The sequence below is a fragment of the Pelmatolapia mariae genome, linkage group LG10_11 (assembly GCF_036321145.2).
Source record: "Pelmatolapia mariae isolate MD_Pm_ZW linkage group LG10_11, Pm_UMD_F_2, whole genome shotgun sequence".
NCBI lineage: Eukaryota > Metazoa > Chordata > Actinopteri > Cichliformes > Cichlidae > Pelmatolapia > Pelmatolapia mariae.
In genome coordinates, this window is record NC_086236.1 from 27,922,850 (window position 1) to 27,942,374 (window position 19,525).

Consider the following 19,525-nt stretch of genomic DNA (forward strand, 5'->3'; position numbering starts at 1 on the left):
CAGAGAGGAGCATCTCCTTAACCCCTGGTGGTTTGGCAGGAGCTGTTAGACGCCTGGAGGAGAAGAGGATCTATCACTGAGCAGAGCATGTGCTTGAGAAGAAAGACAATTGTATTGACAAAAAGAAACTGTAACACATACCCAGTTAACCTACTTGGTCCAGTTCCAAAGCATTTGAGTGCTTTTTATATAAACGAGACAGAAAGATTTGGGCATTTATTCATTTATTCACCACTTAAATTGATAAGGAAAACAAAGTAATGAATGAAATAAGCAGAGAGAGAAAGAGAGAAAGAGATCAGATGAGACCCCGTAGAGACACATGCAAGCTGAAGTAGGAAATAGAAGGTGTCAGTTCTCAGGAGTGAGTGTTTGCAGCCCATTTAAACTCATATTTATCAGAGCTTGCTGATTTCACAGGTGATCCCCTTTGTCTAAGTGGTGTGTTTTATTTAATTTTAGTGTAATCACTCATCGAACCACAGCTCTAATGACCCATTTACAGTATGGAGGAGCAGGGATGCTTCCATAATAGCAGTAAGTAATTTAAAGCTCATCAAAGGGTTTGTCTTTGTCTTCAGGTAATCAGGGGCTCATAAACATGGTAATGTTCGAAAATACCAAAACAAACGACGAGCAGCTTCAGCCTGAACAGACAGGGAGGACTACATTTATGATTTATACCATGTTATCCTCTGTCAGTCTACTGTGAGCTTGCAGTGGAGTTTTTCATTTGAAGAACAGAGTAATTAACCCATCATTCCTTAAAGGACCTGTCGAGTGACATGTTTTTATGCAAATCCGATTTCAAAAATACCGAGTAGCTGTCTAAAATTTTTGATAAAAACAGAATGCAATGATTTTCAAATCTCACAAACCCATATTTTATTAACAGCAGAAAACACAGAAGCTATATCAAATGTTTAAACTAAGACATTTGACTCATTAGCCTCTTCTGAATTTGATGGCAGCAACACATATCAAATGTTCACCAGGCTGCAAAAACACAGCATCTATAAATTGTGAAAGAATTTCAGAATAAGGCCCATCAACATATAGTTTAGAAGATCTCATCATCTACAGTACATAGTACCACCAAAAGAATCAGAGAAAAAAAAAGCCATTCTTTTTGGAAAACATGGGCATTGCATCTGGGCTAAAGAGGAGAAGGAGCATCCAACTTGTTGTTAGCTCTTGCTTAGAAGTCTGCATCTCTGATGGTATGGGGGTGCATTAGTGCCTATGGAAGTGAGTTTGCACATTGTGAAAAGCACAATGAGTTTTATAATTTACATACAGGGTTTAGAGAACTCACATATCTCATCAAAGTGATGCTAAACCACATGGTGTATCTAATTTATTACAACAGTATGACTTTATAGTAGAAGAGTTGGGGTGATGAACTGGCCTTCCTGTAGTCCAGACCTTTCACTAACTGAACACACAAGGCACATAATGAAAATAACGGTAAGAAAAAGAAGACCCAGAACTGTTGAGCAGCCGTAATCCAACAGACAAGAATGGGACAACATTGCTCTCCCAAAAGTCCAGCAGCTGGTCTCCTCAAGCATGGCCCTATTCCCAGTTTTTTGAGATATGTTGCTGTCATCAAATTCAAAGTAACTTTTTTTTATGTTCTCAGTTTATACATTTGGTACATTTTTTGTTTTCTATTGTGAATAAAATATGTATTTATGATATTTGCAAATAATCACCCTCTGTTTTTATTTACATTTACACAGAATCTTAAGTTTTTTGGAGCTGTGGTTATAACTCACTTTTAATGCAGTGCAGGATTTAGACATGTATGGAAGATTTAAAGAACCTTGAGCCAAAACAAACTTGCGGTGTCATATTTACATGAAACACATGTGTTAAAAATACCGTTATTTATCTCTTGTGTTTGACTGTTATTAGCATCCACAATCAAAAATGTAAATATAAAGTCAAATGTAGCGTCCCTGCAGCTGGCGAGCCTAAAGAAAAAAATGACACTGTGATTGGCCAGTTGATTTCTTTTCATTTCTGGCATATGTGATGTCTCCCAGTCTAAATAAAGGAAAGCCTCCCTCACACTGTTCATGAAAATGTAGTGAGGCCACCCACATGTAAATAAAAAGCAGTTATCGACAGCTTTTTAAAATTCAAAAGATATTGACATGACATACATTTTCTACTCATTTAAATCATGCAAAAGGGTGTCAACTTTGAAAGTGTTACTAATCACTCGTCTGTTTATTACCTCATCATTGAATCCTGTGCTTTAATACAGTCACTGTATCAAAGAAAGATGTAAAAGTCAATTTTAAATATTATCAAAATTGTCTTTAACTGTTTAGATCACCAGTCAGATCTGATTAATTTAAAAAAATGCAATAGTCACCCCAAAATAAGTAATAATAAAATGATAAATACCCAAAGCTTTTAAATCAAAAGTCTTTGAGTGCTCATTTTTGAGAGCAAACTTTCTGATTTGTAATTACTTGGGCACTGATTTTTAATTACGTTAAAGATATCCTCACTTCAGCTTCACTGACTTTTATGTCTAAAAAATTGTTTCGATAAATAAGTCATAAGGTCATTTTTCTTACCTTTTTAATTATGACACAGCAAATCCATGTTTGCATTTCCCTTTATTTCTTCTTCCTTCTTTCCTTTTTTTTTTTTTGTAATCTTCCATATGTGCCAGGATACTCAGCTACCACTTAAAAGTTTGCTATAACTCATTCTGGCCTGCTTGGATCAAGACTTTCCAGTAAGTAATAGGATTATTCTGTTTGAGGAGAATTTGCAGATTGCTATCACTTTATAGCACTGTCAGAAATCAGATTGCGGCTCTTTTAATGCTGATTAATTAAGTCTTTATCTGGCGTAAAACTTATCACTCCTGGGTTGATATTTCTTTGCAGGTTTGGGCCTTGTGACGGAGAGAAAATCACACAACTCCACAACATATCATTTTCCGCTCCTTCGTTTGGAGACTTTGTGCACCAGTGTGGATCGGATCCCCATCCGAGGTGTGGTACGCTAATGCTGTGTGACTCAGAGAGTATATACTTGAACGGAAACACTTAAACTTTTCTTCTCTTTGCTCCCTCCCTGTATTACTGGCAAATAACAAGAACAAAAGCAAAAAACAAACAAACAAAAGAAAAGAAAAGAAAAGAAAATAATTTTTTAAAAAAGAAACACAAGATGACAGGAGTCAAAGAGAGCCAGAAACAAAGCAGCAGGAGCGGCGAGTTTTACGAAGAGGTTTGTCTTTGACATGTTGAAAATAATACCATTAATAATAGTAATTATAATAATAATAACTGAGCTATGACCTAGGAAAAACTAATAAAAGAACACAAACCTTTCAGTGTCTTAGATGAGAATTCATCTGAACCAACACAAGAGAGCAAGTTAAAACTCATTCGCAGGGGGCTGTGGCAAATACCACCGGAGGGAGGCCGGGTGGGAGGGGGTGGTGTGTGTGTGCGGAAACAAAATAGAGGAGATTACATACATCGTTCCCTTTCTCGCCATCGGTGTGGTTGAGTCTGCCGGCCTTGCCGTTGCGGCTTCGCTGGGTGTGGTCCCCGTTGTGCCAAGTGGTGGGACTCTCGGGGGCCGGGGACTGTGGGGTGTCAGACATCTTTTGACCGTCCGTCTTGTGTTTGGAGTTTAATCTGGAACAGCAGGGCACACCACTTTACTCTAACTTGGGTGCAATCCAGTAGAAGCAAGCTAGTACATTCTATTTCTCTGATTATTCTTGTTTATCTCATTTGCTGCTTCAGGAATATTGAATTTTGTTTGCTATTCCAATTCACTTTGCATTTTGCTTATTTTTACACACAAAAAGAGGCTTCGCACAAATAACGTTTATATAGAACTCTGCATAATGTTTCCCTACAGTTTAGCTTAGACAGGTAGAGAGTAAAACTTTTTTTCTGACTTGCTGATCTGTTAATGAACATTATGAGTCATGTGATCCCTCGAGAGTGACTCTTAATTATTCAAGGGCATTTATAAGTAATGCAAAAGGCTGAACTATAATACATAACTACAGAATAAAAAGATAAATGCCCCATGAACTGAATAAACAATGAATGCTTTCTCATCTAACTGAACATGAGGGCAGAGTGAGATATCACAACCGTTTAGCAGGGCTAGTTTAAGAAATGCAGGCGAGCCCCATTTGTATCCCAATCTATCGCCCTGGGGGTCAAGAGTAAATGATGGGAAGACTTACTGTCTGTGTGCGTGTGTGTGTGTGTGTGTGTGTGTGTGTGCGATGGGGGAGGGCTACCTGGTGGGTGATCTGGAGGCGCTCCTGATGGAAGACAAGGAGGGACTTCGAGAGCTGCAGCAGCTGCCTTGACGCTGTGAACTCCTGCTGGGTGTTTCATCAGGGGACCTGACAGATGACAGCCAATGGACAAACATACCACGCACACACATGTACACACATCCATAAAGCCACGTGTATGCATGCATACATCATGGGGACACACAGGTCACAGCGAGCTCAGTAGTCAATCTCATGATATGTAAAACAGGCGATGCACTGCAAAATACTTTCAATATATATATTGAGGAGGATACATATATATATATATATATATATATATATATATATATATATATATATATACACATGTGTGTGTGTGTGTGTGTGTGTGTGTGTATAGCAAGAGAGAGAGAGAGAGCAGGGTACAGCCCAGAAATTGTGCTGAACTCACACGCTTTGCTTAGAAGATGCTCTCAATTCTTTTACACTTGTTCACATTCCGTGTGAGTCTAAGCCTGAGATAATGGCTGTAAAGTGCCAATATAAATTCATGAGTAGGCTCAATGTGACTCCTACCTATTGTTGAGGAGTTAAGACTGTTGTTCACTGTTTGTTTTACTGGGAACTGAGGAAATGTGCATTAAATGTTACTGGTAATGAATGAAACTTGGCTACTCTCTTATGAGACATGCAGACTATCTGCTCTACATTTACATGGATTAAAGAATTTACAGGTAGCGATTCTCTCACCTCTTTTTCTGTTTGTTCTTGTCTTTATGTTTGTTCTTTGGGCTTCCCGACCTGAAAAAACCACCCCAACAATAATGAATCTGCATTCACAGAGAGTAGAGAATTCCATGCATCACTTGCCTAAATGGACTATTCTACTGTCATTTGAAAAAGTAGTCAATTGTGTAAAAGACACAAATTGAACGCAAGCACACAGGTTACATATATGGACGTTCACATACTGAAGGACATTATTATCTGCCGTACAAACCTGTGTCTTCTCTTTTTCCTGGAGCCAGATGCAGATCTACAAAAACAAAGCCATTGTAATGTCAGCGCTAGGTCAGCAACTTCACGAAATATTGACATGAATAATTCATATGCAGAACACAGTATCTTTTTTTAAAACACATTTTACATATTTATATATTTTTTACATATACATTTTGTGAGACTGTGTACCACATTTTCATTTTTTGAGAGCAACCCAGGCCTCCTTTTTCTTCTTCCTTCAAATTTTTTAAAGCTTTCTTGAGCAATAATTCTCCAGGCTTGCTGAAGGGCTCTCAAAGTTTTTCTTCTTTTTTTGTGTTTATTTGTTAAGCCATTTAACACAAACCTATGAATTATTCAAGTATAAAAAAGTGCTGTACAACTAAAAGAATAAAACAATAAAAGCAATAAAAAACAATACAAAAGAGAACAATGGAAAATTGAAAAACAAATATCAAGACTTGGTATGGTTTAAATGCCGAGGAATAAAAATACATTTTAAAAAGAGTTTAGATGTTCAGTGTTGGTGAGGTGGTGATATGAAGGGGAACACTGTTCCAAAATATAGGTGTAGCTACAGCAAAGGCCCGATATTCTGCTTGTCAGTATAATGAGAAACATCTGGTCAGCTGTTCTCTGTGATCATTTGTTAAAAGATCAGAGGAGGTGCTAACCCATTTAATGAAACTTAAAAGCAAGCAATAACATTTTGAAATGTATTTGTGCGCTTGGGGGCAGCGTCTCATGGGAGTCGAGCTGCAGAATTTTGGACAAGTTTCAGAACAGACAACAAATACCTGGTTAATGCTCAAATAAAGACTGTTGTTACAATCTAGCCTGGATGACACCTTTACAATGGAAACTGGCTCTAAAAACAGCATTTATTTGTTTATCAAATGTGAAGCTGCTCTCAAAAATGACCCAGAGATTTTTACAAAGGCTGTTTTTGAAGGACTAAGATCAAGTACTACTGCTTGTTTTGTTTTTTTTTTTGCTTATTAAGGTTCAAGAAGTTTGATGTTATCTATTTATATTTATATTTTTATGTCAGTAAGACACTAAAGTAAGCATTTCAAAAAGACTGCAGTATTTCTTTTTGAGAGGGGCATGGATTTGTGAATCATCAGCATGCATAATGGTGACATGAAACTCCTTATTTTTGATCTTTTGATCTTAATAGGAACATATAAAGGGAAAAGAGTACTGGACCAAGAATGGTTCCTTGGGGGACAGCTGCATGTGAGGGAATCAGGTGATGAGAACAAGCCACAGAAAAATTTGCCCACGTGGCTCTCCAGCCTAGAGGATATGATGCCATGATCCACTGTATCAAATGTAGCATTTATTGTAGATCTAAAAGTATTAAAATGGCAGAATCCCCTGAAGCTGCAATTAATAAAAGATCATTAAGCACCTTTAAAATTGCTGATCCCGTGCTATGATGTGCATTGAAACCAAACTATTACAGTGACAACATTTGTTTTCAGGGAGGCCTGAAGGTGATGAAAAACAACTTTCCCCAGAGTCTTTACAACAATGTCAGGGTCTAAAAATACCAGAACGACTGATGGAGCCAAGGCCATTGATAGCAATGCTACATCCCCGGACACAGCCCCACTAATGGCTGCCATAGCTAGCTCGGAGAAAAACTTAGTCGCTAAAATTTCTAAGCTGGAAGCAAAAGTCAAGACCAAGTGCCAAGCTCTCACTGACCACCATAGCCGGCTAACTAGCCTGAAAGAAGCTGCAAACAAGTATTCGGACCGGATTGTGGACTTGGAGAAACAAGTTCATGATCTGAAAGAAATTGTATCAGCTCTTTCGGACAAGACCGAAGACCTTGAGGGGAGACAGCGCAGATGCAACATTCGAATACTTGGCGTGAGGGAGCACTTTGAGACTCGGACGCGCCCTGTCAACTCTGTGGCCCAGCTACTAAAGGAGGTTTTGGGCCTGGATACCGCTCCGACACTGGATCGGGTACATCGCAGCCTACAGCCCGTCCCTGCAAGAGACCAGAGACCCAGGCCACTTATTGTCAAATTTCACTACTTTCAAAAAAAGGAGGTGCTTTGCAGGGCCACGTTAAACAGTCCCCAGACCCATAATGGAGACAAAATCCTTATTTTCCCAGACCTGCCATCTGCAGTCGCAAAGAGACGGGGGGCCTTTAAAGAAGCTAAAGATCTACTGCACAGATGTCGGGGTGTGAGATTCGGGATGCTGTACCCAGCGAAGCTGAGGATTTCTTCTCCTCTTGGAGAGGAAATATTCACCAATCTAATGGCTGCTAAAGACTATGTCAAGAATTGCATCTTGGCTGTGTGTGGGAATCAAGACACGGGCTGAGTAGACTGTGCTACCTCAATTGCTCTCTGACTCTCTATTGTTCACTGACTCTGACTGCACTTTAGATAGAGGTTTGTACTTTTGCTTCTTTATTTATAATTTAATAGGTCTTCATATACTTGTTTATCACTGAGCAATGTAAACAACCAAGAGAAGTCACGTGTGCCTTTCCAATCTGCCAGATGTCTAAAAATTATGTTATAGTTGGCGTTCCCTGTTAGGGGCAACATCTGTTTTAGGGAGTGAAGAGACATGTTGGATATAAGCTCTTTTGGGGGGGAGGGTGTAGCTTGCTCCTGGTTTGTGGGAGTTACGTTTATAGTTACTCTGGGTTTTTACTTTTACTTTTTTTTTCTTGTTGGCTGCAGTTTTGTGTGTATACTTACCCCAAATTATTATTCGGCTTGCTTGTCATGACTGTCTTGAAAGTATGAATATGGCTATGTAACCAAAAGTGCTGCAACTACACCTGATTCTGATTTATAACATAGAATGTGAAAGGTCTGAATAATTTTAAAAAACGTAAAAGGATATTCACTCATCTGTCGACTTTCAAACCAGACATTGTCTTTCTACAGGAGACACATCTGTGCTCCACGCAAAGCAACAGGTTGACACAAAGTTGGGTCTCCCAGGTCTACCATTCTGCATTTAACTCTAAATCACGGTGGGTTGCCATTTTTGTTAGAAAACATTTTCCTTTCATCACTTCAAATGGTCGCTTTCTGATAGTTACCGGCAAGCTCCACAACACTCCAGTTATTTGGTGAATACTTATGCACCAACTTGGGACAATCCACAATTTTTATAATACTGATTGGCCTGCTGCCAGATTTAAATACGCATCACCTGATTATGGGTGGGGATTTGACTCTGGTATTCGATCCCAACCTTGACAGGTCTAAGCCACATCAGTCTACTGGGACCTCCAGATCAGTGTCCGTTCTGAATACATTTCTTCAAAACTATGGTATTTCAGATCCACTGCGTATCACTGAGCCCTTAGCAAAATACTATCCCTTCTTCTCCTCTGTGCATCATTCGTATTCGAGGATTGATTATTTTCTTTTGGATAATTTCCTTATCCCAAGGGTCACCATGTGTAAATACCATGCAATGGTAATTTCACATCATTCACCAGTACAGGTTGATATCTCATTTTCAAATGTGTGCGCAAGGCAGTGTTTCTGGAAATTTGACTCAGCATTAATGTCAGATGAGGAGTTTTGCAAGTTCATTGAGTACCACATCAAGTTTTTCTAGAAACGAATAACACTCCAGATGTTTCAAAATCTATAATTTGGGAGTCGCTAAAGGCATATCTGCGGGGCCAAATTATTTCTTTTTTGTCTTATAAGAATAAAAAGCGAAACGAACAGCTTCGAGAACTGACAGAGCTCATAGCAAACATTGACACACAATATGTTACCTGTCCAACCGCTGATTTATATAAGCAGAAGGTACTGCTGCAGTCTGAATTTTACACCCTCTCAATTAAAGAAACTGAGAAGCTCTTACTTAGATCAAGATATCATATATACGAGCATGGTGAAAAAGCAGGTAGATATCTTTCACATCAGCTTTGTCAATCCGCCACAGCCCAATCTATACCTGACATACAGTTATACTCCGGTCAGGTGGTAACACACCCTGACAGAATTAAGCTATTTTATCAGGATCTCTATACTTCCCGCACTGATTATTCCGAGGCTGACTTGGACTCCTTCTTGGGGAACATAGATACTGCTCAATCTGTATACGGCATTGTACAGGGTGGGCCATTTATATGGATACATCATAATAAAATGGGAGTGGTTGGTGATATTAAAGTCCTGTTTGTGGCACATTAGTATATGTGAGGGGGCAAACTCCTCAAGATGGGTGGTGACCATGGTGGCCATTTAGAAGTCGGCCATCTTGGATACAACTTTTGTTTTTTCAATAGGAAGAGGGCCATGTGACACATCAAACTTATCGGTAATGTCACAAGAAAAACAATGGTGTGCTTGGTTTCAACGTAACTTTATTCTTTCATGAGTTATTTACAAGTTTCTGACCACTTATAAAATGTGTTCAATGTGCTGTCCATTGTGTTGGATTGTCAATGCAACCCTCTTCTCCCACTCTTCACACACCGATAGCAACACGGCAGGAGAAATGCCAGCACAGGCATCCAGTATCCGTAGTTTCAGGTGCTGCACATCTTGTATCTTCACACCATAGACAATTGCACTTACCGCTTGTTCCACCATCTCGTTTGATAACATGAAATCAGCCTTGAAAAGGATTTTCGGTGATAACGTCTCTTCGCTACAAGAGGGCGACTCCGCTTACTTCACAAAGTACACAGGCAAGCGTGAACGTAGTTCAAACTCAGAGCAACCCCAAAGAATAGCTGCAGGGACTAATCCACTTGACAAATACGGGAGGAGAACAAGATGTGCAGTATGCCAAAGCACTTATCACTGGGTAAAAGACTGCCCTAACAAAACAGAACATGAGAAGTTAGCAAAAGCTGTGGGCTCAAAGAGTGATGTTGAAGAATGTAATATTACTCTGTTTTCAAAAGAATCACCCTCTGATACACAAATCTTCATGATGGAAGCTTTAGGGTCTGCCGTAATTGACACTGCTTGTACAAGAACTGTGTGTGGAGAAAAATGGCTCGCAGATTATGTAAGTGAGTTACCTCAGAAAGAGTTGCAAAAAATAAAAGATGAAAAGAGCACAAGACCGTTCTGCTTTGGTGATGGAAAAATTGTTCAATCCACAAGGAAAGTGACAATTCCAGCAAAAACAGGACAAACTAGATGCAAGATATAAACAGAAGTTGTTCCAGCAGATATACCGATGCTTTTAAGCAAGACTTCATTAAAGAGAGCAAGTGCAGTCTTGGACATTGCTCAAGACAAAGCAACAATGTTTGATCAACCTGTAAAACTTGAACTGACATCTTCTGGACACTATTGTGTAAACTTGAGAAATGAGAGCAACCTTAATAAAAGCCAGCTAGAGAAAAGTGAGACACCTAGTGATGAAGATGAAATTCTCAAACATGACAACAAAGGAGAAAAAGACAGTCCTTCTTAAACTACACAAACAATTTGGACATGCATCAGTTGACAGACTGCAAAAACTCCTGTCTTGCTCAGGCAATAGTGATGATGAAAGCATTACAATCCTGAAGAATATTACAAAAAACTGTGAAACATGCATCCGATACAGTAAACCAAAACATAAGCCTGCAGTGGGTTTACCCATGGCTTCAACATACAATGAAACTGTTGCAGTGAACCTGCATGAGCTTGAGCCAGGACTGTGGTATCTACATGCCATTGACCATTTCACAAGATTCAGTGCAGGAAGTATCATCACCACAAAAAAGACCCAGGGAGATAGTGAAGCACTTTGTCCACTGCTGGATAAGCATTCATGGTCCACCGCGCAGACTATTCAGTGACAATGGCGGTGAATTTAATAATGAAGAAATAAGAGACATGGTGGAGAAATTTAACATTGAGGTTAAAACCACTGCAGGGTACAGTCCGTGGAGCAATGGCTTGCTTGAAAGGCACAATCAAATCCTCACTGAAATGTTAACGAAGGTAAAGAGAGACAATGAGTGTGACTGGAAAACTGCTCTGGACTGGGCTTTGATGGCAAAGAACTGTATGCACAATGTACATGGCTACAGTCCCTACCAACTTGTCTTTGGACAAAATCCAAATCTGCCTTCAGTCCTTACTGACAGACCCCCAGCTTTGGAAACTGAAGTGAGTACATGGATAGCCCAGCACACTGCAACGTTACATGCCATGAGACGAGCTTTTACAGAGGCTGAATGCTCTGAGAGGATACGAAGAGCCCTTCGCAAACAGCTGCGATCCATTGATGACAAATATGAAATGGGGGACAAAAACGGAGAAATGATATACATACACATATTCAGCGAATACAGATTAAAAAGTTTTGATTAAAACTCAACGTTCGTCACATAATCTATTAGCTTCTTTTAAATAAAAGGACAGACTGTCATGAGTGGAAAGGTCCAGGTGTGGTCATTGGCCAAGATGGTGTAGTAATATTTGTCAGGCATGGAGGAACCTATGTCAGAGTACACCAGTCTAGGCTCAGAAAAGTGGATGAACCACAAGTGAACATGGAAGAAACTGAAGAGGAAAATCAGATTAAAACAGATGAAAATCTTTTAAAGACCCCAGCAGCAGTACTTGGTGAAGAACACGATTTTGAAAACGAAAATGGGGAGATGGCACCAACAAACAGTGAATCACTTGGCAGTGCAGAAAATGAACCGCTCGGTACTGCAGAAAACAGCGAGTCCTGTGATCCAATACGACCTGGAGAAAGAGATCCCACACTGTCTCACTCAACCACAGATATAGAAGGATTAAAACTTAAAGTTGGACAAATAATTAAATACACAGACAAAGAAACAGGTCAAACATGTGCTGGAAAAATAATCAGTCGAGCAGGAAAAGCCACTGGGAAAAACAGAAAGTGGTACAACGTGGAATACAGTGAGCCAGAGGAAATTGCTGGATCCATGGGTTCCATTAATGTGGAGCAAGTAAACAACCTTCAAGTGACACGGTCTGAAGATGCCAAGTCATGCACCGACAAAACCAGATATGAAATATTAGTGGTGAAGGAAGACATCTTCTCACAAGCCAAACAAACTGAACTTGACAACTGGAAAAGAAACAATGTGTTTGAAGTGGAGAAAGATAAAGGTCAGAAATGTATATCAACAAGGTGGGTGTGCACACTCAAGGAAACACCAGGGGGCATTGTTCCCAAAGCTAGACTGGTTGCAAGAGGCTTTGAAGAAATAAACACTCAAGAACTTTCCAAAGACTCACCGACATGTTCCTCCGAGTCCCTGAAGATGGTCATAGCAGTCATATGTCAAAATCAATGGAAACTGAACTCTATGGACATTAAAGCAGCTTTTCTGCAAGGTAAAGATTTAACCCGAGACGTGTACATCCGACCACCTGAAGAAGCTCAGAGCAAAGGAACTATATGGAAGTTGAATAAATGTGTTTATGGCCTGGCAGATGCTTCATTATGCTGGTACAACAAGGTGAAAGAAACCATGCAGAAGCTGGGGGGCACAGTGTCAAAAGTTGATCCAGCTGTCTTCTACTGGCTAGATGATCTCTGTAAAGTGACAGGGGTACTTGCATGTCATGTAGATGACTTTATGTGGGGTGGTTCAGACATGTTCTCCACAGTAGTTATCCCCAAACTGAAAGCTGCTTTTCAAGTTGGACGAGAAGAACATAACAGCTTCAACTACATTGGGATGGAGGTTCACTCTCTTCAGAATGAAATACAAGTACAACAAGATATGTACATAAAAAACCTACAGCCTATTCCTATTGATCCCACCAGGGCACCACAGCGGGAGGCTCCTTTAACAGATACAGAGATGGACATGTTAAAATCCAAGATTGGACAGATACTGTGGGTAGCAAGACAGAGCAGACCCGACATCATGTGTGACATTTCCATCTTGGCATCAAACACAAAACATGCTACTATTCAGACAATGCACTGCACTGCACAAACTGATCAGAAAACTTAAATCAGAGGAGGTTACGCTGAGGTTTCAGTTCTTGGGTGAAAGCAAATCCCTCAAATTAGTGGTGTTTAGTGATTCCTCGATGGGAAACCTCTCAGACTGAGGCACACAAGGTGGACACTTTATCATGTTGATGGGAGAAGGTGGAAATTTTTCGCCCATATGTTGGCAGTCGAAACAGATCAGGAGGGTGGTACGGAGTACACTAGCAGGAGAGACTTTGGCCCTTGCAGATGGGATCGACAGTGCTGTTTTTCTGGCTGCACTCTATTCTGAGCTCACCACTGGTGATGGTACACACAACATCTTGCCAATCGTCTGTGTAACAGACAACCATTCCCTTCTTGATGCTGTCAAGTCCACAAAATCTGTAACTGAGAAGAGGCTTCGGCTCGACATCAGTAGCATCAAAGAACTTATGCACACAGGCAATGTTCCCTCTAAGCTGCGCACGTGCGCAATTGCGCACTGCTGGCACGGTCTCTGCGCACAGAAAATCTGTGTTGCGCACAAAAAAAAAATCTAACCTGAATTGAAATTAAAATTAAAACTTCAACAATTCTGTTTTGCAGTGTTAGTCAGTAAGTGACTGGCTGCTCCCGTATGGGATTAGAACGATGCCACCTTATCCCATAGTCCAGCCAATGATATACGCAGCTAATCAATGTGGTTGACAGGCTATGACAGCGTCCTTATGTGCCGACACCGGTGTTTTAGCGAGCAAAGCGGCGTGGCTGATGTGGAGTGAAGCCACGTTAATGACAACGTGTACAACCATTGGAGAGGTGAGCAGGACAGACGGAACAATTGACGGAAAAAGTGTGGACTTTATAACAGTTTTTAAATTGTGTTGATAGGCCACGTAAAACTAGAGTTATGATAAAAATATCTGCAATGTTTGGTTTTCTTCCTGAATACTATCTTTGTTCATACTTACTGCCCGAAGAAACGGTAAAAACTGCGTTTTATAAGAAGAAAGGCTCGAAAGCACTCTCCGCCTGTGAGCAAAGACAAAACCAAAAACACCCCCACCCTTTCCTATTGGTCGAAAAAAAGTACCATGTCGACCAATCAAAAAATGATATGGCAAGTTGTTAAGAAATGGGGGGAAGTTTTAGGAGTGATGGCGGTGTTTTAAGATGTGAGAGATTTGCGACGTTTAGCGCAAATCTTGTGTAGTTAGTGTGTAGTGTAGTCATTAGTTTTGTTGTGTGTGTCAGAACAATGAGGCAACTGCTGAATGTTACAGGTGTTACAGGAGTGATACATCTCCTGCTGTCAGGCCTGCAGGTATCAGGCTGTTGTTCTCCTTTATCTCATAGTGGACAGAAATTGTGTTTTGGAGTGGCAAAAATAATTTGTGTGGCATCAGATTTGATGCAGAACAGCTGATTGTTCTGTAAATAGTTTGAAATGTTTATTTAAAAAACCAACCTTGGCTGCAAAAAAAACTTTGTTGTTTGCAAAACTATATAATTAATTGCCCAGCATTGGTCATTATATACTGTATTTTGCATACAGAGTTACAGGACTCTCTCCCAGACCACAGACTCAGATTTATAATAAAAGTCAGAGCTTTATTAAAAAAAAAAGAAGAAAGTTGTGTTTTCAAAATTGGAGTTCAAGTTATTTTTACTTCCAATAGTGTTAACCTACACAGGTCAATGACTACATTTTTGTTTTACATTTTCATTGTAAGTGGGCTAAAGCAGTTAATTAAAAGTAGTCTAACATAAATGTAAATGCTGTAATTTGATTATCTTAATAAACCATGAAACTTGGATGGATTCGATGCTGGCGTGACCACAGTGCACACGTCTGATGTCGCTCACAGTGGTCCAAGGGATCGCTCAGGGAGTTAGTGTGTTCGCTCAGACACATTAAAAATTAGAGGGAACATTGCACACAGGGACTATTCAGCACATCATATGGACATCTGCCAAAGAGCAGCTCGCTAACTGCCTGACAAAAATGGGAACATCAGCACTTGGACTGCTAAGAGCCCTGAGAGAAGGGGAATGGCAACTGAAAAACTGAAAGACTAATGACTAAAAATAAAAAATAACACATAAAAAAATGTTTTTTTTTAAAACACTAGTTTGGAGTGTTATATTATGTTAAGCTGTTATATTGTTCAAAAAAAAAAGAAGAAATTGTTTTAATCTGTTTTCTTTTCCTTAAAAGAAAAAGGGGAGATTGTTAAGATGTATGTGTCCTACTGCGCAAGTGTCCAGTGGGGGGGTTGGCATGGCTACGCGCAGGAGGGAAAGGGGGAGTAGAAGTTTGGAGGGTCAGTTTTTCTGTGATTGTACGAAAGAAGGCGACCATTAAAGTTGGAGTTACTATGCCAGTTGTGTGATTATTGGACTAACATATATCCCCTGTTACAATAATGTGTTCAAGTCTACCAGTCAGTCGCAATGTTAATTTTAAAAATCCTGTGGTTAAGAACTCTCTTAATGTTTGGTTTCAGTGTCAACGACATTTCGGGCTGAGGCGGTCGCTTGTCTGCTCCCCTATTGCGTCAAATCATCTTTTTTTTTTTTTTTTTTTACCAGATCTGAGCGATGCAGGGTTCAAGGTTTGGTACAGCAGGGGAATTATCTGTTTCTTGGATCTGTTTGTTAAAGGGTCATTTTTAATCCTTTGAAACATTATCTAAAGATTTTGGAATCCCATAGACTCACTTCTTTAGATACTTACACGCCCGTAGCTTTGCAGTTAAACACTTCACTTCTTATCCAAGTCTACCTACTGACTGTCCACTTTGAGGACTGTCTGCAATTTTGACCTATTGCTAGAGGCCATATCTCTCAAATATATAGCACATTGCAGCATACAAAGGCAGACTCTGTGTCCAAAGCCAGAAACGCATGGGAACTGGACTTAAACCTCCAGATCTCAGACGACCTATGGGACCTTAGTGTTAGCAGGATCCATGAATCCTCAATCTGTATATGGCATTGTATAATACAGTTTAAAATCCTTCACTGGGCATACGTAACCAAAGCTAAACTAGTCAAAATATACAATACCTCTGATGATGGATGCCCGAGGTGCAAGCAATCACCCGCCACTATGAGCCATATGTTCTGGACCTGCTCTGATTTGAACCGGTTCTGGGAATTAATTTTTAAAGCTTTTTCATATGTGTGCGGGAAAACACATATGAAACACATATTTGGTGTCCTCCCAAACCAACACGGTATAGCTTCTTATCAAATGTATGCAGTGGCTTTCTCATCTCTCCTGGCACGCAGGCTAATTCTTCTTAAATGAAAGGATTCGGGTCTGCCAGCCCCCCCCCCCCCCCGCCCCCCTTATTTATTTTATTTTATTTTTGTTTGTTTGTTTGTTTTTTGGTGTTTTCTGCCTTGTTCACATGGTAGTATTTCTTGTTTGTGTCCATAGATTATACATTTTCCTGTGTGGCACAACCAGTTTCACAATGGCAATGTTTGTAATTGCAATTCCAGTTATATATTTCTGTATTTTTGTCACATTGGAAAATCATAAATAAAGTTATCAAAAAATAAATAAATAAAATAAAACTGGCTGCCAGTAGACAGCTGTTAATTATGAATAGCACACTAGGCCCAAGTGTCAAAGACCTCTTTGAATGGTTGTTTCAGGACCACAGACTGGGCTTCACTTCAGCCAAAGCAGAGAAAGAAAGAAGTGGTCAAAAACAGCAGAAAATGTGGGACAGAGGGATCAAAGGCAGGGGGAGTGATGTCAGGCCTGGTTTTATCAACTTTACCAACAAAAAACTGTTCCTGGAAGGTAAGGGGTGGGATATTTCAGCATGTATTTCTACTCTTCCAACGGCAAACAATGCACTCTGAATCACATGCATCTATATGTGCAGCAACATCTGCAGGGAGCTCTAACAGCAGTTCTGTACTTTACATGTGTTGGTCATCACACTTCATTTTTAAAAACATATTTCTGCCAGTAGAACATGCTGCTCCCTGCAATAAAGCCACACTTATTGGCCAAACCCCTTTAACATAATAAGCAGGATATGGGCTATTCCTCAGTCTTCAGCACAGGACTGACACATCACCTTCCTATCACTTTTCACCCTCATTGCAGTTTCCATGGTGATTAGTCAGGCCGGCCTGTGCGAGTTATTTTCCTGAAGAGCCCTACATCTCCCATGCTGTTTTACACACCTACAGCATGCAGCACAAAGTGGGAGGGAGCACTTTGTTGATGCTCTGAAAAAAGAGGAGTAATAAAGCTGTCACAGTAATGTATGTGGCTGGTATGTGACTGAGAGCTGTGGCCCTCATGACAGCCCATACGTCCGCACCGGAGGGCCTCAGGTAGGGACTGTTGTGTATGAGGTGTTATTCTGGAGAGGACATTCTTCTCCTTCTCTGTCACAAGCTCTGGTGACAGCTGAATCCCTCGCCACGGCACAACTTTTATCACAAGGGCATAAACAGTATAGCTATGAGACGAATATGCACCCAAATGGCCTGAGATCAACCCGCTGCTATTTTAAAGAAACAAAGACCAGCGAAATGTTAGCAGGACAGGACTGCGTATAATATCCCTCCTCCCCTTCTTAATCTGCATCTTAAAGAAGAGCATCAGAGGAGGATGTCTCTTTGGAGGAACGTTGTATGCCGCCCTCCTGCTTCCTTGTTCTAGACATTCTGATATCAGCAGCACCTGCAATGCAGAACATCCTTGCTGTGAGGCTGAAAAGGAGGCGCGGCAATGAGTAGAGAGGACATGGGGGAAATGGGATGAGAGTGGATGGATGGAGGAGGGAAAGCAGAGCAGGGCAGCGCAGTGATGCTCAGCAATTTAGTAAGAGGCTCATTTTTCTTGAGTTGTGTGCCCCGTCATACAGACTGGGTTATTACAGCAACACATTTAGCCCATTTCCCCTTGAGTCAGGCAGAGAATGAGGGAAACCAGAGGAGGACGAGGCCACTCTACCACTGCTTATTGCTGTTATGATATTCCAAGGCACCTAGAGTTTTTGTTGATAAGCTCTTGCTTTTGGGGTCTCTTCCAAGCCTCATTTTCACCTTTCGCTTATCCCATTTGTCTTTCCTGCTTTTAATTTCATTTTCTTCCCTTTGCTGTTTTCATTCTTTCCATCTACATGTGTGGAGCGCTTACCTTCTCCCAGTTACTATCATCCTTTCTTCTCCAACTTCTTTTTAGCCCTTAACCTTTGCCTATAAATCCTCTCATTTTTTTCTTTTTTAGAACCTTGCTATTTTCTTCCTAGTTTTCTCCTCTACTTCCCCTGTTTCCTCAATTTTATCTTCCTACCTTAGTTTTTAATGTTTCTCTTTTCTGTATTTCCTTTACTGTTTCCTTTCCTTTCCTTTGCCCCCTTTTCCCAGGCTGACTTCCTTTAGATCCTGTTCATCTTCAGTTCATTTTATACTTTCTTTTCTAGTTTAATTTTTCCTGCTATCATTTCCTATTAGGATAATTCATCCTGGTCTGTCTTTTCATTGGTTTCCTTTCAGGATTCCTCTTTTCCTCATTTTCTTCCCTTTTAATCTTGTCTGCTCTTTCCCGCCTTTGAATCTAGTCATTTCTTCTTTCCTTTTCCCTCTTTTGTCATTTTTTTCTTTCTCCTCCTCCTCATCTTCTTCCTGTCATCCCACATTTCTTTCTTTTCCTGTTTTCATTTTGTCTTTTGCTTCTTTTGTTCATTGCTCTTTTATTGCCTTCCTCCTTTCCTTCCTTAATCTTTGTGCGTTTCTGTCCTTTATCCTTTAACATGTTCCTTGCATCCTTTCTTTCATTTCCTCGTACTTGCTATCTTCCCTTTCTTCCTCAATAACAATTGAGTTAGAAATAATTGAATTACTTCCACTGCGAAAAAAACAATAATTACAATAAAATGTAATGTAAAAAGGTCATTATTTACTCATTTTCTATGGTCCGTTTATTTTTTAATATTTCGGATAAATGAACTACAGTGCTGAAAATGCTTCACCACAAGGCGAACTGTTGATCAAAGCCTTCAAAATCCAGATTCTTTACCTTTGCACACACGCACACACACACGCACACACACACGCACACACACACGCACACACACACGCACACACACACGCGCGCGCATGTGCGCACTCACCTGTCTCGTTTGTGTTTCTTCCCACTCTTTTTCTTCTTCTCTCTGTGAGTGGGTGAGGAGCTGCCAAACCTGTTGATGGAGAGAAGGATGTATGACGTGACTGCTAAGTGAACCTCAGATAGATGGTAAACTGTGGCTTTTCACTCGACTGCATTACATTACCCCTCAGATAGGATCA

At 40.3% G+C, this 19,525-nt stretch overlaps 1 protein-coding gene across 2 annotated transcripts in view; it reads right to left on the minus strand.

The window, feature by feature from the left end:
• srrm3 (serine/arginine repetitive matrix 3) overlaps window positions 1-19,525 on the minus strand; it is a 107,380-nt gene that overhangs the window by 11,687 nt on the left and 76,168 nt on the right. For both annotated transcript variants that reach the window (XM_063486876.1, XM_063486875.1), the window contains exons 6-10: window positions 19,348-19,416; window positions 5,277-5,312; window positions 5,027-5,077; window positions 4,295-4,402; window positions 3,509-3,671 (exon numbers count right to left, since the gene is read on the minus strand). In XM_063486876.1, the coding sequence (XP_063342946.1) occupies window positions 3,509-3,671; window positions 4,295-4,402; window positions 5,027-5,077; window positions 5,277-5,312; window positions 19,348-19,416 (427 nt within the window). The remainder of the gene's footprint in view (window positions 1-3,508; window positions 3,672-4,294; window positions 4,403-5,026; window positions 5,078-5,276; window positions 5,313-19,347; window positions 19,417-19,525) is intronic.